This window comes from Mus pahari, chromosome 4, assembly GCF_900095145.1.
Source record: "Mus pahari chromosome 4, PAHARI_EIJ_v1.1, whole genome shotgun sequence".
NCBI classification, from domain to species: Eukaryota; Metazoa; Chordata; class Mammalia; order Rodentia; family Muridae; genus Mus; species Mus pahari.
This window is the reverse complement of record NC_034593.1, coordinates 48,748,376-48,769,915: the sequence shown is the minus strand read 5'-3', so window position 1 is coordinate 48,769,915 and position 21,540 is coordinate 48,748,376. Positions and strand designations below refer to the sequence as shown.

At 40.8% G+C, this 21,540-nt stretch overlaps 1 protein-coding gene across 9 annotated transcripts in view; it reads left to right on the top strand.

Annotated features, from left to right (window-relative positions):
- Window positions 1-21,540, top strand: part of Nbea (neurobeachin) — a 554,101-nt gene that overhangs the window by 436,145 nt on the left and 96,416 nt on the right. For all 9 annotated transcript variants that reach the window (XM_029537485.1, XM_029537487.1, XM_021195277.2 and 6 more), the window contains 3 exons: window positions 15,124-15,241; window positions 15,534-15,636; window positions 20,445-20,560. In XM_029537485.1, the coding sequence (XP_029393345.1) occupies window positions 15,124-15,241; window positions 15,534-15,636; window positions 20,445-20,560 (337 nt within the window). The remainder of the gene's footprint in view (window positions 1-15,123; window positions 15,242-15,533; window positions 15,637-20,444; window positions 20,561-21,540) is intronic.

Here is a 21,540-nt window from a genome sequence, read left to right as displayed (position 1 = left end):
TAAAGTGGTGAGGAATGAGGTAAGATGGTGATGATGTTCATTTAAGCTGGGCAGCCCAGCTCAGGCCAAACCTGGTGAGAACTGAGGGGTGCCAAGAACTGCAGGCTAGTATGAGCTTGCAAACTCACCCTAAGTGGACCCACAAGAAGAGATTCCTCTGTGACTTTGCCTCCTCTGTGACTTTTCTTCTTATAAATAAACAGGCACTTACTCAAGTTTTTGTTTTTTGGTTTTTTTGTTTTGTTTTGTTTTTGTTTTTTTGATTTGTTTTGTTTTGTTTTGTTTTTGTAACTTTGTATTCCTTTTCTCTTTAAAAATAAATGCCTTAGACTTCACAGCATAAGGTAACTACATGCATTCTCACTCTCCCAGGGGTGACTACCAGAATACATGATGCTGTGCTGAACAAAACTACACTGAGTGCTCCATCGGGTACCAAGTTAACCTGTCAGGGGAAGATACAAAGCCACATGGCACACCAAGATGGAAACTCGTGGGTCACAGCACTTGCCCGTGTATCCTAGCTTTGGCTAGATCGGCCAGTGCTTCTTGTGTATAGGATCACTGTGTATCCTAGCTTTGGCTAGATCAGCCAGTGTTTCTTGTGTATAGGATCATTCACACTCCCCAGCCATGGAGGACACAGTTGTTTTCTGAACAGTAAGCTCAGCCTGTGTAAGCCTGTGGGGCATTGTGATTCAGTAAAGGAGTTGTAAATCAGTGGTGTTCGTCCTGTGAAGATGGGGCAGAGTGGGCTTTATCCAGGTAACAGTGATCTGTCCTGTAGTGCCTTCCTGTGGGTTCTCCTTTTAGGCCACCTTTTACTGGCTGAGTGACCATAAGTAATTTATAAACAGTGTAATAATCATGTATACACACACTCCTGTGCATTAGAAGTCACTATATTAATATACCATGTAATACAGTAAAATAGACACTAATATACATATACATGTGTCATCCTTTTTCATACCAACCTTGATATGCCCACCTAAATTGTAGTAGCATCATTTCAAATCTTGAGCATCATTTAAAATGTACCCACCTATCCAATGAGAATCATTCTGCTCTGACATAAAGAAACATCAATGATTTTTGTTTTTAGTACAAAATTCTGGCACAACCATACGGAAATATGATTAGTTAAATGTATTAACACACGCGTACGTGCTCCATAGAAATCTATGCCAAATTAGCCTCATTTTTCATAAATGAACTCATGATGTGGGTGTCTTTGGTATACATTTTGACTTACCTTCTACAGCATTTATTAAAGTACATGGGGTTCCGGTACCGTGGAAGCTACACATGCAGGGCCCTTGCTGTGTTGTGTGCCACACGCCAGGCCATTCAGAAGGAAGCTACTCTACACAGGCATAGTGTCTGAGTAAGACATAGAAATAGCTTTGTGTGGGAAGAAAATGATGCTGTAGAGGAGGCTTGTTCATATCAATGGAGAATGCAACTTTAATCAGTTTAATTTGTTTAATTTTATTTACTGGCTGTCTGCCCATGAGTGGATAGGATAATTGATCTTATTACCACATTTCCTTTGCAGAAACTCCTACCTCTGACAGTAGTAGCAGAGTGATGGCCCCATCCAATGTCTGTGTGACTGAACACTTACCTTACATCATTGATGTGTGCCACAGTCTGCACAGAGATGGCAGATGGCTTCACTTCCTCCAGTGCCTGCAGCACCTCTAGGTCATCAGTGACTTCACCAAGACTTTCCCACTTTGTCTAAAGCACAGACAGTCCACTTTTCCTCTCCTTTCCTTCTGTGCCTGTCTGAAGTGAAGCTTCCATCGCTTGCTTCTCCTTAATTGAGATCTCAGGTTTATCCTCATAAAGTCACTGTACAGACAGCTCTCACAGCATTCTTTCCAGAATATAGATGGAATCCTGGGCTTTGTTATTTTCCTGCCTCAGCGGGATCCCAGAACTCCTCCTCAGAGCTCACACTCTCTGGACGCTGAGTCTGAAGTCACAGCACTTGCTACGTGTCTTTTCTGCAGTGAGTGCTCTAGAAGGCCTCATACCTCTGGAAGCACTGCCTTACAGCAGACAAGCCCATGATAAGAATACTACATAAAGACTCATTCTATTCCTTCCGCAAGCCAGACAGGTGTGTCTGTCCTGCCTTGTAGACACAAGCACAGGCAGAGTGAAAGGAGGGACCTCTCTGCCTTGTTTACCATCACCCCCAGCATCAAACTTAATTCCTGGGACTTAGTAGATTATGACCCTAGTAGATTATATTTGATGCACAACTCATGTGTGATTCTGGAAAGCATTGCCTATGGACAGAGGACTTATTCCTGGGACACATGAGCCAGTCTTTAGTGAGGTACAGTTTGCAGAGTAAGCAGTCAGGCCTGGACTCTTCAACCTCCAAGTTACAGTTCTGTTTCCTCATGCTACAAGTATCCTTCTCAATTCTGTTCATGCCCAGCAAAGGGCAACAGAAGTTTCTTTTCTTTTTAAAGATTTATTTATTTTGTATATGTGAGTACACTGTTGCTGTCTTCAGTCAGAAGTCACCAGAAGAGAGCACTGGATCCCATTTCAGATGGTTGTGAGCCACTATGTGGTTGCTGGGAATGGAGCTCAGAACCTCTGGAAGAACAGCAGTCAGTGCTCTTAACCAGTGAGCCATCCCTCTAGCCCCAAAGGGTGTTTCTTAAACAGCCAGTCACCTTTTCATCTAGAGAACTGGGAGCAGAAGTATAAAACGCATAGGAAATTCAGGAGCCAAATTGTCTCTAGTTGAAGCACAATATGCTTTTAAAGATTAATCTTCACATATGACAGACATAGTACTGAGTATCATGTACTAAGTAATATATGAGAAAAACAGTTCAAGAGATAACCAGAGCTAGTTGCACCATAAGAAGACCAATTACTGGTTTAGTACCCACAGCATTCTCATGCTATATGAGGAGAAGCTGTTGGTAGAACACTGTTACAAGTACTTGATAAAACTCAAGTTCTTACCTACAGCCCCTGTCTCAGGAAAAGAACTGCATTAGCATACCAACATGAGAAAGTGAGACTTTGTGGATGGGATGTGAGTTCCCTCACTTCCAAGTTGGTTCGCACAGTAGCTTCTCTTGCCCAAAGAGTGGAGCCAGATACCAGCAGTGGTAAGAGAAAGAGTCCACCTGGGAACCCTTGCATGCGCTCTCAAGGCCCAAGAGTCAGGTTTTTATGAGCAAATACTCTTCACAAACTCTGAACTCAATTTTTACTAAATCATCTTTCATCTGCTAATAACCTCTACACACACACACACACACACAATCTTTTCACTAGAAAATTATTCATCTTGTGGTCCTGGTTCCTGGTGAGCCAGGTGCCTATATGGTAGGCACTTAGTAGACGGTAGACTAGATAAATGCTGCTTTGAGCAGCAGATATTACTAGTAGGAATTTCCCAAGCAAACAGGGAGCGCTATTATAGAACACAATGCATTGAAAATATTTAATACCTGCTTATTTTAAAGTGTGTGTAGATTTCATTGTCTAGGGCAGTTTTATCTTTATGGAGAATTAAACTGATACACAGAGACGCTTTTCTTTCAGTAAAGAGAAAAGCATAAAGCCTGGGTCAAAAAACAGACTTTGGTGTCCTCTCTGTGTACAGATTTCCCAATTCAAAAGTGTATATTAGAGAAAGATATTTGGATGTGAGACATAGAAACACGTGGATGACAGCAAGCTGAGTGAGTAAGTCCTAGAACTAGGGGGTCTCCCAGGCTAGCTGAGCTGGCTGCTTTTCTTGGCCTCCCAGACTTTCTCCATTCTGCCATGATGGGCTACGCCGGGCTTGTTTCTCATACTGAGGTCATCAGCACTTCAGAACTTAGCATCCTCTCAGGGATATCTAGAGACGGAGGGAGTAAACTGTGCATTAGTTCCTTCTCCAGAATGACATTTCCCTCCTCTCCTCTGTCCCTGGGATGGGTGCCTTGACTCAGCTGTGGGAAGAAGACACACATCTGACATGATCAGTTATGATAGTCGTTTAACGGCGGTGGTGGATGGAGCAGGAGCAGAAGTGGGTTCTGGGTCGGTTTCCTCTGAGGAAACACCGTAAGGTTCAAGTAGGAAATTTCTTTTAGTAAAATGCACACATTTATTTGGTGTGTGTGTGTATTGAAGTCTGAGAACAACTTGCAGGAATTGGTTTTCTACTTCTCCTATGTGACTCCTGGGAATCAAACTCAGGTCAAAGGGCTTGGCTGCAAGCACCTTTACCCACCGAGTCATCTCACTAGCTTACAAATGGACAATTCTGTTGGGCCTTCTTTAAACTGAAATGCCACTAAAGTTCCGATAAACCACTTTCCTTTCAGAGAAATATTAAAAGTAGTATAAGATGATAATTAATAGCTACTAGCTAAATTGTAAAATATTTTGTTTGTGCAATCATAGATGCCAAGTGAGATTAAAATGATATGTGCGCTCTGTTCTTTTCCAGCCACATATTGATTCCATATATAGTTAATAATCCAACAAAAACATTTTTACTGGGTTTTCAGCACTGTACTAAGTAATAGCAGTGCAGTAATAAGGAGGAATACATGGTCTTAAGTTTGGAAGGGATGCCATCGGTACAATATGTAATCAGTTCACAACATTTCCTTTGGGTACATGGGGAGAACTCATGCATATTGCTTTGATATCATTCAGTAGAGAAATTACAAGTAGCCAGACAAGTCTGCTGAAAAAAACTACAACAGGTAAATGAGAAATGAAGGCAAAGAAGGGAGGGAAGATGCCTCCGGGAGGGGAGGAACATGCTTTTAAAAAAAAAAAAAAATCATAGTAGGCAGCCTAGCATGTCAGAGAGGCTGAAAACAAGCCCATGTGGCTAGAGCCAGGGAAGGCTAAGTGTCACCAGATACACCTAGATCCAGAGACAGGATGCCCGCACAAGACCCATCTCATCTGTCTTGGCTTCTGCTTCTCTGAATACCCACACTCTGTGGTTCCTGCTCACTGTCTTCTTACTGCTTTTGGCTCTTTCTCATTGTCTACTGTGTGTATGTCTCTTTGAATACCTCACATTCAGATTGTCAAGATAGATTATCTGGTTGAGCCAGACAGCTAATATTCATGATAGTGTGACCCTAGGCAGGGTTTTCACAGACAGGAATCCTAAGTTTCCTATTGAGATAACTGTCTTTATATGAATTGCCCATCCCAGTTCATTCTACTGAAGCCATGATTGTAGGTTTGCTGCCATGTAAACCCAGTACAAAGGAACATCTGTATTAGTTGGGGATCTCTAAAGGAACAAAACGTAGACTCAGGCTGTGGTCCAGCTAGTCCAATGATGACTGTCTACCAAAGGAAGGTTCAGTATTTGTTCAGCCCATGAGGCTGGGTGTCTCATCTGCTCTTTAGTATACATTAGAATCCCAAAGAAGTAGGCTCTACTGTCAGTGAAGGAGTGAACTTACCAAAGATAGCAATGGGCAAAGATCAAATGCTTTCTTCTTTCCTATTCTTTATATAGGCTGCCATTACAAAGTATGGCCCAGATTAAAGGTGATCTTCCCAACCCAAAGGTCCAGATTAAAAGTGCATCTTTCCACTTCAAATGGTTTAATTAAGAAAAAAATCCTAGCCGGGCATGGTGGTGCACACCTTTAATCCCAGCACTCAGGAGGCAAAGCTGCGGATTTCTGAGTATCCTTCACAGATGTGCTCAGACACTTGGGTTTTAGTTAATTGCAGATAAAGTCAAGGAAAAAGCCAAGAATGGCCACCACAGCCTTAGAAAGGAGAAACAGCCATGTCCTGCCCAGTCCTGTCCGTAATAAACTTGGAATCAGTCTAGGGCCTTTGGATGCTTGCTTATGTCTTTGCTTCTTTTCACAGGGCTAAGGATCATACTCAGGGCCCTGAGGGTGTCAGTAAAGCACTCTGGTGCTGCCCTAAATCTCCAAGCCGATTCTTGTTTGGTTGTCTGTCCATGAAAGACTCTCCCTGTATGGCTGAGCCTAGCTTAGGAGTTACAGTCCTGTGAGTTGCGACCCTTGTCTTCCAAGCACTGAAATTACAGCCACAATATGTAGCTCAACTTAAGACCCCCCCCCCCAGTGAGTGGTTTAAATTGTTATAGGCCATATTTATTAAGAACTTTTTTAGGAAAAACAAAAGTTAATTAATGAAAAGAACTTTTTTTAGGAGCAGAAGAGATGGTTTAGCAATTAAGAGCATTTGTTGCTCTTGTAACCTGCGCAGATTTAATTCCCACCACCCATACAGTAGCTTACAAACATCCCTAATTCCAGTTCCAAGGGATCTAGTGCCCTCTTTTGATTCACACTGATACCCAGCAAACACGTGGTGCGCAAACACGCATGTAGACAAAACACTCACACATAAAACAAAGTGAATGTTTAATAAAATTTGTTAAAAGTTACTTTTCTGAACATATGTATTATTAAATTCAGATCAGCTAAGATACTCATGATTTCTTAGTGAGTTAAGTAACGTGGGTAGCTTCTGCTTTAACGTGACCATCAGATACCAGGAAATAATTGAGAATTGCTGTCTCCAGTGAGTTGTAGTGTCACAGGTGTTGAAGACACACCAAGTAAGCCAAGGGTTGTGGTGGCTTGCTTTGTCATGAAGAGGTGAGTGCAGGGCTCTCAGAAGGGGCAGTAGATTCTTTGAGCTTAATCGGTAATGGCAGTTGATGAACAGAAACCAACAGTGAGGGATTGGCAGGCAGAAGAAACATTATGTGCAGAGGCACTGAAGAGTGACAGAACTTGGCACATTGGGGACCTGAAAAGTATTCAGAATGGTTGGCTTCAGAGCCAGGCAGAGGTGCAGGGTGGATAAATGTGGGATTTCACAGTGCTCCATAGCTCCCACTTTGTGTGTGTGCCGTGAGCTGCACACACAGAAGCCTGCTGTATGTTGACAAAGTGTTTGTTGCGGGGTGTTTAATGCTCGAAGCTTTGTGGGTCAGAGCTGCAAAGACATTGGTGCTTCTGTTTTGTGCAGTTCCTGCAAGTTCCCTTGAGTATAAGCTAACCTGGGAGGAGGTGCTTGTGTCTCATTTTAAAAGTATTAAGATTTCTCACAACATTGGACACTTTTCACTTTTTTGTATACTTAAATACTTCACAGCAAAAAGTTGTAAATTATGAGAATTCTATCATAGCATAACTAGATTGGGAGAAAAAAAGCAATTCTCTTTTCTGTCTGCTTGGTAAACATTGACCAGTTTGTTAGAATAATTACATTAGCATCTCACCTGACAGATCTTCAAAAGGCCAAACAACTTTCCTGACAATTTGTAATATCTAAATAGCACTTTTACCACATTTGTTCACATTTGTTCAATAAAGTATGCTAACTCAGATCTGAAAGTGAAGGAAAATGTCTAAAGATAAAAGAAATTATAAATGTGACCAGTTACAAAATTGTCGCAGTGCAGAATGTTACAAAAGAAGATAATATTCTAGCTTCTACAGACTAGTGAACTTATAACTGTTTTGCCCAGCCCCCATTCAAAAACACAAACAAACAAACAAACAAACAAAAAACAGCAAAGAGAAGAATGTAAGATTTTTTAGAGTTTGCCAAGAGTGAGAAATTGGTAAACACAGCCAAAAGATTCAGTGCTTAGCTTACACCTGGAGACATTGATGGTTCAGACAAAACCAAAACAGCTTTCCCAGCGTCCCTTCCTCAGCCCACACCTTGGAGAGTGCTTTTGCAGAGGACTCCAGGGGCAGCTCTGAGCGCTTTTGTAATTCAAACTGCTAAGTGTTTCATCCACCAAAGTGAGTGAGGTGCCCTTTGTAAGGAATAATAGGATAGGTGGAATCTGTAAGGAATAATAGAATAGGTGGAATCTGTAAGGAGTAATAGAATAGGTGGAATCTGTAAGGAATAATAGAATGGGTGCAATCTGTAAGGAGTAATAGAATAGGTGGAATCTGTAAGGAGTAATAGAATGGGTGGAATCTGTAAGGAATAATAGAATAGGTGGAATCTGTAAGGAGTAATAGAATAGGTGGAATCTGTAAGGAATAATAGAATAGGTGGAATCTGTAAGGAGTAATAGAATAGGTGGAATCTGTAAGGAGTAATAGAATAGGTGGAATCTGTAAGGAATAATAGAATAGGTGGAATCTGGTCAGGTCTCCATCCTCACTCTACCAGTTCTGAAAGATGCAGGTAATAAAGTAGACCAGCTTAAAGAACTTGCCACAGTGTAAGACAATGCAAAGGACACAAGTGACACTCTCTTGGATGAGTTTATAATTTTTAACTAGTAATGACTTACTGTTTATGTATATTACTGGGACAAACTCTCTGTTTTCCTGTTAAGATCCTTTCTTCACTGTAGTCACAGCAATGATTTCTGAAGTGCTAATTTAATGATCTGGCATCTTTGTAGAAAACCCTCAAATGGCATGTCATTGTTCTCAGACCAGGGCCCAAACGCCATATAATTTGTCTGACCTAGCCTTGTAATCTGGCTCCCACCCCTCCCTTACTGTTCTCATCTCTCACCTTCCCTCCTCACACCACATGCACTGACGCCCTGGACCCATAGCCCACTGTGCCTCAATAATATCCATGGCCTTCCTTCCTCATGGGCCTCAGCTGTTCACCAGTCACTTATGGCAGTTAGTTCATAGTATCTGTTAAATGAAAGTAACCATATGACAGTGAAATAGGGACAGCACTGAGAGAAGACAGATAGAACAGAGGAGGCCTAACTCTATTCTATTTTAAGACAAAGAAGTGTCCTTACAGTCTTCACTGCAGATAACAGAGCAACAGGAGCTGTTGCTCTAGACCTAGGCCTTGAGGTTAGAGGTGTTAATTGGCTAATATCTATGCTACGAGTCACAGCCAAGAAAACAGGCAATGTATCTATGCTACAAGTCACAGCCAAGAAAACAGGCAATGTATCTATGCTACGAGTCACAGCCAAGAAAACAGGCAATGGCTTTTAGTTCAGTGAGGGATTGTATGAGGTTCTGTATGCATTTGTTGTTGATGTCATTACTGGTGATTAGGACCAGAGATCTTGTCTCTCTCTCTCTCTCTCTCTCTCTCTCTCTCTCTCTCTCTCTTTCTCTGTGTGTGTGTGTGTGTGTGTGTGTGTGTGTGTGTATTTTCTTATCTGACCTCACAAGCATTCTGTGAGATTAGTAAATATATTCCTTATTGTAAGCAAATTGAATAATTAATAATAATAATAATAATAATAATAATAATAATAACAATAGTAACTATTTGAGGCTCACCATTAGAAAGAGGGCAGATCCTTGGAAGACTTAAGTCATGGTAAGCGTGTACAAATTGGTAAAATATAGCAATTAAAGATTAATATATAAAAAGCCATCTATGGGTGGGTTGCATAAACTCGCAACTACAGAGTGTTTGACCCCTAACGATCCCATAGTATATATCAGTAAAGGACAGGATAGCAGATGTTCAGTAATCAGAATTACAACAACATTGCTAATTTTTGTTAGGATGTATTTTTAATAACTAAACATAAAATATGAAATAATATTAGAATTCCATCTCAATAAGATGACTAACTGTTGCCTACCAGCTTACTACTGGCATTAGAGAATATTACTATTGCAAAAAAATACAGAAGTAATTATAAAAATTATAATTTACCTCTCTTAAAAATGTGCTGAAAATTTATAAGGGGAGAGAGGAGATGGGAAGAATCAAGGGAGGGGAGACTGTGGTTGGGGTAATTTGTATGAAAGAAAAATTGATTTTCAATGTAAAAAGAGAAATATAATGAGTTTACATGATTTTTGTTGGGTTCTTGGTAGAAAATATATTTAATAACATATTCCAAGTTGAATCTCATTATGTACAATTAACACAATATCTGAATAAAGTATTTGGGCAACCATTAAAATAGCATTGAATAAAATGTGATGAACATCATGTTCACATGCTTAGAGGAATTGTCATATTCACTCTTAAATGTTACTCAGTGTTCTTACAAGCTATGTGCTAAAATCACCTTCTAACCTACCATCAAAGATAAACTGTAAATATCTTTAAGTTGACAGTCCAAATAGATAGTTTGTTTTGAAAATAAACAATTGAGAATACCTTGTGTTGAAAGAGGATTTTTAAGTCCCTCATCAGAGTGTCCACTCTTCATCTCTCCCTCACTGCCTCCTCGTGGGCCTGTGTTTGAGAGTCTTCACCCTCAGCAGATCTTACTCCCCAGGGGGAGCAGATGCCTCTTTGTATTTCCAGCAAGAGCCTGATGCTATGGAAATGAAATAGAAAAGAACCTGCATCTCTTACTTCTCCTTGCATCTGCTGGGGAGAAGCCTCGCCAGAGCAGGTGGGACCGGCTGGGAGGAAGGATGCCACGCCAGCAGCATAGGGCAGTTCCTCCCATCCCAACTTCTGCTTTTCTTCCAGGTGGGGGAGTCTTCCCAGTTCTGCTGGCAGGTGTAGGAAAAACACATATATTCCTGTGTGAATAAAAACCTCAGATTTCTTTGGACCTATTCTTTCTTGAATATATTTGCTACAGTCCTGAGCCATTTGTAATTTACATGGAATTATAAAAGTAATGGTAACCTATAACTTACTGTGGAATGCAAGCCCTTTAATTAAACTGTTGAAACTGGAAATGTTAATAAAGCGTGAGCACTGAGGAGGACACATCCAACCTCCGCGGCGGCATTTCAGTCGTTCTTAACAGCAGCTACCCTACTCGGGACTTGTGGTTTCCCTATCCCCAGAGGAAGTATATGTGCTGCTCATTCTAGTGTGTGTGTTAGGTGACCTAAGGTCGGCGAGGCCATCACTATACGAGAACTTTTAGTTTGCACAGTATTAACCGCCTCTGAAGGAAAAGAAAAGACAAAACTGATTTGACAGCCCTATTCATGTTTCTGACAGTGTTGTCCATGTCTGATCCACATGAGTGCACATCAGCCCTATTTTTCTTCACATGATTATAGATAATGTGTGTTAAGCGTACGTTTAAGTAGGTGGCTTACAAGTGGGTGTTCCCTCCTGCTTCCTGTGTGCTTCAGCTCACAGGTGAATGAGGATGACATTAGGGCACAGGTTGGCACAGTCTTTTTCTCTTTACTTTGTATACCAAACACTTAGAACAGTCAGTGACCACTTTACAAAGTGACAAGATCCCATAAGATTTGGGGTCGGGATGCTCTACTGCTCATGGTTCTGATCTATAGAATGTAAAGAACTTCACATTTATTCCGTTTTGAGGAAACAAAAGCAAATGAAGTAGTTAGTAGTGATCGGATTTTGTAATACATTTGCTACTTTGCAGAAGCAGGACGGACAACACAGCCAGGGGATGTGGGGAAGTTGACTTGGAGAAAACAAAAACAGAAACCGCAAGTACTGAGAAAAGTACTTGAATGATGTAGGAGACTATCTCAGACTAGAAGGAGAGCAAATTGAAGCACTGCAATGGAAGGTCCTAAAAGTTAGAGAGCATTATGTAACAACTGTAGGTATGCATGGACGGCTTTATTGTATCAGTTCATATTTCAGACCTGGGCTTAGTGCCCAGATTTTTATAGAAACATACCATAAAATCAGCATTTACTTGACTATAAGTAATTTTCCTTTATATTTCTGAAATGCACACCAATAGATTTAAACTCCTCATCACATAACTATAGTATCCCATCTGGCCACTCTGCCTCCATGTGCAGAGCCTTCGATTCCCCATCTCACAATTTCCCCATGGGGTCTAAAATCTCACCGCATAACCTTTCTGCTGCCTTTCAGGAAGCCTTTGAATCAGGCAGTGGAGAGAAACCACTTAATGTATATGGCTGAAGAACAATGTAAATAATTCAATGTAATTAAAACAAGAGTAAAGCCATGAGGTAATGGCTAATAAGAAATAAAGACACTTCTAAGAACTATGGAAATTCTGCATAAAAGAGAAAATATTTGGGCTGGTTTTGGAGTCTGAGATGAGGCCTTTCTGCCATGAAGGAGCTTCCTGACCGCACAGACACAGGGTCCTGCTGGAGCAGTCCTCTAGCTAGCATTCTTCTTTTCAGGAATTTCCCTCCAAGGAGTCCGTAAAGCTGTTCCTGGTGTATCCTCACCAGAGACGCTGCTCCAGAATTGCTAGGGTTGGAAATCCTTGGCAACTGCTGGCAGGCCAGTGGGGTCAGTTAGCCATTGTGTACCTCAGTAGCTGGCACAAAGACCAGGCAGTACAGAAGGAGTGCATCACAGGAAGCAAGCCCTTTCTCCATGTAATTCCTTGGTGGCATCTGATTGGCCTTACATCATGCAAGCTGATAGAGGGAACATATTTAAGGGGCATAAATTCATCTTAACAGCAAGTAGTGAAGGATTAAGGTGGACCCAAAAGACTATAAATTCAGTTCAGTTTGCTTTCTCAGTTACGTATTTGAGCAAATGTTCTTTATAACACAGCTCCTATGGATAGACATGAGTGAAAACATACCTGTGTCTAGGTGTGCAAGATGTAACCCCCAAGCACAGTAAGGGAACTGTCACCATGACATACCAGGATTAATATGAGGGGCCCAGCAGGATTTCCCAAGAAACTACAATGGTTTACTCATTGGACTGTTTGAATTGCAATGTTCTTAATTATTTTTTACTTAATGGAATAATTGTATGCAGATATTAAATAATCATATGCAATTTTCAACTATTTGTCTTAAGATATTTATTACTCAACACAGATGATGTTGGCAATCTTGTATTCTTCCACTTCTACATTCTGAAAAGAAAAGAAAAGAAAAGAAAAGAAAAGAAAAGAAAAGAAAAGAAAAGAAAAGAAAAGAAAAGAAAAGAAAAGAAAAGAGAAAAGAAAAGAAAAGAAAAACTATACTGGTGTATAAAATTCAGAAGTGCAGCTGGTTATATTATCTATGTAAATATGAATTGCAGTGAGTCACCATAGTTACCATTTTGTAAAACACATGGGAAGAAGTTTTGCATTTATAAACTGAGAGGAGTTGTCACATGGGAAAAACTTCATAGAGCTGGCCCTTCATGTTCACTGGTTCTTAAAGTAACCAGTGACAGCTATTATTGTCACCACCTTTCAGAGGACAAAAGCCAAAAGAATTCAATAATTTTCCTAAGATCTAAAGTTAGCAAATGGCAGAGCCAAGATTTAGCAAGAGTAATTCAGAATGTCTCAGACCTCACACACACGCAACCACCTCTGAAAACCTTCTGGCCTTAGGATGACTCCCACCAAGTTAAGAACTGGAAATGGAGTGGTTAAGAGCACTGACTGCTCTTCCAAGGGTCCTGAGTTCAAATCCCAGCAAACACATGGTGGCTCATAACCATCTATGATGAGATCTGATGCCCTCTTCTGGTGTGTCTGCAGATAGCTACAGTGTACTTACGTGTAATAAATAAATAAATCTTAAAAAACAAACAAACAACAACAACAACAAACAACTGGAAATGGGGCCTGGAGGCTGCTTGATCATAATGTGCTTGCCACGAGAGTACAAGGACCCGACTTAGGCCCCTTGTAGCAACTACATGGGGGCGTTCTACATGGTAGTATATAGCAACAGTCACAGTGCTAGGGCAATAGAGACAGGATGTTCTTTGCTATCCATGCAGAATAGATGAAATGATAAGCTCGAGATCCAGTGAAAAACCACACCTCAAAATGCTAGGTGGAGGGACTGAGAGATGGCTCATTAGTTAAGAGCACTGGCCACTTTTTCAGAGGACCCAGCACATCCATGGTTGCTCACAAGAGTTCAAATAACTGCAGCTTCAGATAATCAGACTGCCTTTTCTGACTTCCACAGCTACCAGGCATGCTCATGGTGGTACACAGACATATATGCAAATAAAACATTCATACACACAATTATTTCCAAAAAGAGGTGGAAAACAATTAAGGAAGATATGTCTGCATATATATGTCCATATATGAGGATACATATCCATATATTAAGATGTATGTATATATATATATATATATATATATATATATATACACATATACATATACATATATATCCACATATGGATATATATGACCATATATACCCAATATATATGTACACACACATTATCAAAACAAAATTAAAAACACATATTGAATTTTGTTTTTAAAAGAACCACTAAAGAATTTCATAGCTTATTTTCAAAGCAACAGAAATCTAATGTGTGTGAGTACTTTCTGTTTCACCAAAGTTTAAGTTCAGATACAGATCCGAGGAAAAATTGTTCATGTGTTGATAGCAGCGTTGGTGCATCAAACAGAATGTGCTTTATATACTTTGAAACTGTAACTTCATCAGCTCAGCACTAATCTGGGTGGAGGAACAGGCAGTTCGGTGGAATGCTCGTGCTGCTATGATGGAAGCTCCATTCAAAGAAGACTGTCAGCCTCCTGGGATGTGCTTTATTAGCGTTTCTAAAGCATCCTCACTTGCCTATAGGTCTATCCTCATTAGACAGTTCTAAATCAAATGTCCTACCAAAGTTACCAGACAATAGGGAAAAGTGGAATAATGGTATGGTTGCCCTAGACCGTGGGTCAAGCCAAATTCCATCCTTATTCAAATGCAGCCACTTCAGTGTAAATAAAGTGTTACTGGGACACAGCCCTTAACTTCTGCATTGTCTTTGTCTGCTGACAGGTTCTCAGGGAGAAATTGAACAGTAACAGCACAGAACATGTAACCTACAAGCCTAGGATCATCTGCTATCTCACCTTTTACCCCCCCCCCAAAAAAAAAAATTTGCTTAGACCAGTCAGGAAAAACTGATCACAGTGGTAACTGGTTTCTGTGAAGTAAGGAAGAAAGAGAAAGGACGAAGATTTGGTAGTACCAACAGGATACTTTCTGCTTAAGTCACAGGGTTATTTTGAATATATAATTGTTTTTAGTCCTTTGTTGCCTCTTGAGTTAAGTGAGTTTAGAAAGTTGGAAATTCTGTAAATCAACAGAATCAGGTGACTTCAGCGCCATGATACATCATGAAAGCAGAAGATACGTCCTTTAGGATTATACAGCACTCTGTATAAAGTGTTCTCCAGATCTCAAGTTCCTACTGTATTGGTTACTCTCCTTCTCTTAGGTTCTTGCATACACTGAGGGACTTCATGGGAAATGGATGTTCAGTGAGATCCGAGCTGTGTTTTCCAGACGGTACCTTCTGCAGAACACTGCACTGGAAGTATTCATGGCGAACCGAAGTAAGTCTCAGAAGGAGCCCGAAATGAGATGAGCTTACCCTTGATACAATTCATTTGCATGTCAAATACTGATTGATGATTGTCTGTATTCCTGTTGGTGTGTTATCACCAAAGCCAAGTGTGTTTGAGGATGTTGGTTTCTGTTTTATATGGACAAAGCTGTAGGACAGGATAATCTTCCATGAAGACTCATTACCATTGCAGACAAGCCACTGTAGGCCCTTGAATATTGTGTCCTGAGTGGTCATTTCTCCTGTCATTTGCTAAAGCCCTTTCTTTTCTTCTACTGCAGCCTCTGTGATGTTTAATTTTCCTGATCAAGCAACAGTTAAAAAAGTTGTCTACAGCTTGCCTCGGGTTGGAGTGGGGACCAGCTATGGTTTGCCACAAGCCAGGTAATTATATCACATTATACAATATCTGTGGTTTGTTTACATAGAGTAATTTCTAAGGCTAATGACTTTCCTTGCTCTGTGGGTTATCTGTAGGGAAGGACATTATGGATACCACTGCACTGAACGTTAGAGAATGGCTAAGGCAGACTTACTCACATGTCTCCAATGAATGCAGTGATTACAAAGTTAATATGCAAAGAAGACATCTTTTGCCAGGCAGTGGGGGCACACATCACTCAAATCCACTGCACTCTGGAAGCAAAGGCAGGCAGGTCTTTGTGAGTTCCAGGACAACCAGGGCTAAACCTAGAAACCCTGTCTCAGAAAACCAAAAGGAAAGGGAGAAGGAGGAGGAGGAGGAGGAGGAGGCGGTGGCCGCATGTTTCTAGTTAAAGCCTTATAGTACTAGCATACCAAAAGCCTCTCATGGTATTTGTGTTAAGTACTAGTAGTAACATATAGATTATGGTTTTATAAATGCTAGATATAAATGACTTTATTAAGTTAATAAAAGATTTTTGGATTTACTGAGAGCAATAATTATTCATTATAGTTACTTTTAACTTTTACTTAAATGTTTTCTTTATTTTGTAATATTTGAAGAACCATTGAAAATCTCATGTTATTAAAAGGTACAAATCTAAGCAGAAAATATAATTACTAATTATGTATATTGTCTGTGCTTCATTCTGTGAAATTGAGTGCCCGAAGTCTGTCTGTCTCTGTCTCTGTCTCTGTCTCCATCTCTCTCTCTCTCTCTCTCTCTCTCTCTCTCTGTGTGTGTGTGTGTGTGTGTGTGTGTGTGTGTGTGTGTGTGTGTGTGTGTAACTAAGTGTTAAGATACTACTGGTTCTGGTTCAAGTATTTAGTGATATCAGTTCTAGATCACAAAATCAGTGTTGTTGTCCCTGGCACCCCACTTCACACAACCAATAGCGAGAAGACACAACTGATTTCTCTTTAAATGTTTGTATTTTAAGAAGGAACGTATTTCTCAGACGATTCTGAGAATGTTTATCTCAAGTGACTTTGGCTGGAAGAGATCAGCTTACACCTCTAAGTCAGTGGTAGCGTTTGCTCAGGGATCCTCTGCACTCTAGAGCTTTTGGAAGACACAGCTCTGTTTTCTTGCCAGCTCCTCCCTGAGGAAAAAGATTATAGTTACAGTCTTTGCATAGAAAGCCAACCAGCATTGTGCACCACAAACCCTTAAATCCCCAAAGATGAGCACAGAGCACTCCTGTGTGGAAAGGCCAGTCTCTCTCCATCTTCCCTAAATAGATACCAGGCATCTAAAGATAGTGATAGTTTTATTTATCCTTCACTTTGTAGCTCACAGCTCAGGGCATAATAGCAGAAAGCTTTCCTAAGTGCTCTCCAGTGAGAGTTCTCATGCGTGATGGTCTCCTTCAGCTTCCAGGACAAGAGCAATTTGTGGGCACGTGTAGACATGCTCAGGATATTCATGAAGACAATGACAAGATTAAACCAAGACATTAGTAAATAATGAAGCATGTATAAAAAATACAAGTCAAAGAAAACTGCATTTAATCTATCAGAAACAATAAGAGTGGTTTATAAGACTTGTTCTCATTGATTAAATCTAAGCTGACTCACGGTTATCACCACTTCCCTCCCAAGTGCTCACACATTAGACTTTTAATCATCAAGAATTTCTTCCTGGTTAAAAGTAAGTCCCCATCCCCCACTACATTTTACTCAGCATTTTACTCAGTGACCCTGATTCATGAGAGACTGCCTAAGGGCTTACTTCGGGCATGTGTGAGTTCCTGCAGTGCTTTTGAACCTGCCTGAATATGATTTATTTAAAATAAACAACACCTCTCCTACTTACTATATGCCTTGCCTCTTATAGATATCGATTCTTTTTGACTTCTGAAAGACTACTTTTTTGGGTAGAAAAATACTCAGATTTACCTTTTCTGTCACTTCTTAAAGCCATGGTCTTGAAACACCGGGTTGGTGTCTTGGCTTGTTTTCTCCTTAAAGTTTCAACTCATTCCTGCTTTCCTAGCTATATTCTTGCAGGCTCAGCTTTCATGTTTCCTAGAAGAAACAAAAGAGGCTAGGAGAACTATGTGCAGGTGATAAGTTATATTCTCCACTTAATGAAGTGAGCCAATTCAAGTCACATGATATATATATGATATATATATATGCGCAGGTTTGTTGGGAAGCTGCTCCAGACAGGTGAGTTCACTGGCTCCAAGAAAGGCCAGGGAAGTCGTCATGGGGAAGGGAGGGGGAGGAGGGTGAGAAAGAGAGAAAGCGGAGCAGGCAGTGTGAAGGAAAGGGGGAAAGAAGAAACTGAAATGTCTGGATTATATAGCAAAGAGCTTCTTGGGAAGGGTAGTCCCTGGGCTGAAAGAGTTCAGGGTTGGGTCCAGGTACACCAGGTAGGGACTGAGGGGTGATGGGAGAACCTAGAGGCCAGGTCTGCTTTGGTATGCAAAATATGCCGCCCAGACCTGCTGCCTACAAGCAGGGTAATAGTAAGAATGTCTACATCTAGAAAGAACTAAGTATGTAGTGGTTAAAAGAATGAATGATAGCAGGCAAGAGTAATGACCTTCTCATCTACCATAAAAAGGGAAATTATCTGTGTGGAGGTTTTCAAAATTAAAGGCACTTCATAAAATGTGATTGTGTGCATGATATATATATATATATATATATATATATATATATATATATATATGTATGTATATGCATGCACACACCCATAGATGAGGGTGCATAGTTGAGTAAAACGTGTGCACACAGACCCCTTCCCACTCCCTGATGGGGAAGGTCAGAAGTTAGGAATGATGCCATGCTCTTCCAAGCAGAAACGCTTTGGTGTGTCCCAGTAGGCTAACAAAGATTCCAGGAATCCATGCTGTGCTTTCTTGACCCCTGCTTCTGTCAGAATATGCAAAATTAAGTCAGCTCTCAGGGATTTTCAGCCACAGCCTTCAGACACTTAATTTTAAACAACAAAGCATTATTAAATTCAAAGGCAGCTACCTTCCCCAAACAACTGACTTCAGCATCCCCTAGACCATACCAAGGCAAGCTCACCAAGGAGGTCACATTGCAAATCAGATTGTTGCTTAATAAGCAAGTTCAGGACAAAGAGATGATTTCCATTAAGGTAGCATAGCCTCACGAATGCCTCTCTGATTAATTAATATTCACAGTGTGGTTCACTGAGTACTTCCCATTGTATTTGTGTCTTAATTATGATACAACTATGTCTCTTAAACCTTAAAGGACTCATGTTTTATAAAAAAAATTATATAAATTACATAAATAAATTTTTAGAGCACTGTGTCACTTCTTTCTTAATTTCCATTTTTTTCATCTTCTGTCAAGGTGACTCATGTTGGTCTAAAACACAGTCTTTTCACACTGAACAAAAAAATCTCCTATGTTTTCTTCAGGATCCAAACACTGGTTGTACTTGGAATTGATGGCCTTGATATGTTACTTAACACTTTATTTCTCAGCTTCCATGTTAGGTAGTCCTTATTTTCCCTACGTCTTTGAGAAGACTGGGGTGTGTGCTTGGTGTTTACCAGGCTAAAAAAAAAAAAAAAAAAAAGAACTCTGTGAAGTGTTAGTTTGGGTCCAGGGAAGTGAAGGTGCTAGGGTCAGTTTTGGTTCCAGTGCCTGAGAAGCTGTGAAGTGCCTGAGAGGTGCTTGCCCTTTCAGAACCTCTTAGAGTGTACCGTGCAAAGGGCTTCTCTGTGTCTCTTCTGGAGTGTTACAGTCCTGGTGGCTACTTTTAAGATGTTGCCTTAGTCACCTTGCTTCAGTTGTAAGAGAACCTGGTGCTGGGTAATACAGAGAAAGCAGATTAATTTACTTCAGTTTCATAAGCTGATCATGCAGGATCAGGCCTCATCTACTCAGCCTGTGATGAGGGTTCCTTGGGGCAAGAAAGGAAAATGGCTGTGTTAAGATGCCAAACATGCACTCTTACATCACTCTATAAGACCAGCATTAATTCCTCCTGAGGACAGTGCCCCTATGGCCTAGTTCTTTCATAAGGCCCCTATTCTTGACAATCCCGCCACCTCAGCACCACCGTCTCCAGTGTGTGAGCCAGCAGTGGACAGAAGTGCTAGGTGTTCTCTGGGTCAAGGAACACTGAGGGAAAGCAGTGCTAAGGGCAGTGTGAATCTTAACAGCTTCAGGAGCCAAGGGGCTTTATCCTTCTTTTCTAAATGTATGAGGTATCCCCTAATTTTCAGATAAATACTTTGAGCCCGGACATACACAATGATGGTGACCTAGTCCACAAAGCTGTGTTTATGTTCCTGGACCTGTGCATTTTTTCAAAGTTCTCATTGTTTTGTTTTGGTTTGGTTTCCATTAGAGGTGGGTATTTACCATGCAGGTAGAGGCTGTGTACTGTGCACTCCCTTTGTTCAGTGACAGGCGTGCTGCCCCTGAGAAGCAAGGCAGCCAGGCACCTGTGTAACTGAGTCTATTGCTATATAGTAGATTTCCTGTGGGGTTTAGTCTTCTTTGATTTATTTTGAGCACTGTCATTACCATTTTTGTGCCTGTGTACTCTAGTTACCAATTTACAACTATATTTTCACAGGTAGAGGTGTTTCCAGACTTACCTTTCGCTATAAATAGAATTCTCAAATAGAGTTGATTTCTACAACTAAATATTTTATAATCCGCCCAAGAAGGCCAAGCCAGAAATTACTGACTGATGTCAAACAGTGATGTTAATTGCAACTGGACTTTTGACAGCTGTGACTCAGTGTTTTTCTGGCCTGCTTACCTTCCAGGAGGATATCACTGGCCACTCCTCGACAGCTGTATAAGTCTTCTAATATGACTCAGCGCTGGCAAAGAAGGGAAATCTCCAACTTTGAGTATTTGATGTTTCTCAACACTATAGCAGGTAAGGTCTCGAGTCTTTCAGACCATTGACTTGTAGGTGATATGGTCTCATGGGATGTCTTGTTTTCCCAGGAGCTCAGATGCAGTAGTAGGGTGAATATGAATGCATTTTTAATTGGCAGTATCAGGAGCTATACAGCTGATACCAAGGTTTTAGATGTTTCCCCTTGTCCAAAGGTTTATTGGAGTCAGCAGACTATTGCTAGAGTGTCTAAAAATAACTATGGGACACTATGGCTTCACTACTTGGTCATTCTCAGCAGAAGTAGCCACACAGGAAATAACAGACTCCTGCCTAAGTGGATGTCACCTGTGTTCGGCCGTGATTGCAGAGAGCCAATTTCTTAGATAAATACATAACTTCACAGCAAAAGTGTAAATTCCCAGAGCTTCTACACCAGTCATGTGTGTGTCCCAAAAAGAAGAGCAGAACTCCAGACAGGCTACCTGTGTGTCCCAAAAAGAAGCTGGGCTTGGAGGCTTCCCGCCTTCACAGGTTTAATCTCTCAGAAGAAATGTGTAACGCAGTAGCTTTTTGTGGCACTTGGCATGTTTGGTTCTGTGTCATATTGTTATGCTGTTGTGTTTAATGTTTGCTGGTTTTAATATTCTACTGCATGTCTTTGACCACAGAAATACCCTCCCATGTGTTTAGTGATCTAGAATGTGGGTGTCTTTTTAGTAGTTCTCCTAGAGATACTAGTTAAATTTTTAGCAGCCGTCTATGCTGTATTTCTCCATGTTATTTTATGTCATGCATGTATGTCTGCTGTCTGTGCAGGTGTGTGCTCATGGTGTCTAGCTGTACCACATTACTAATTTGAGACAGGTCTCTGGCTAAAAGTGAAACCAGACTGGCAGCCAGTAAGCCCTTCCTCCCTCCCTTCCTTCCTTCCTCCCTTCCTTCCTTCCTTCCTTCCTTCCTCCCTTCCTTCCTTCCTCCCTTCCTTCCTTCCTTCCTCCCTTCCTTCCTTCCTTCCT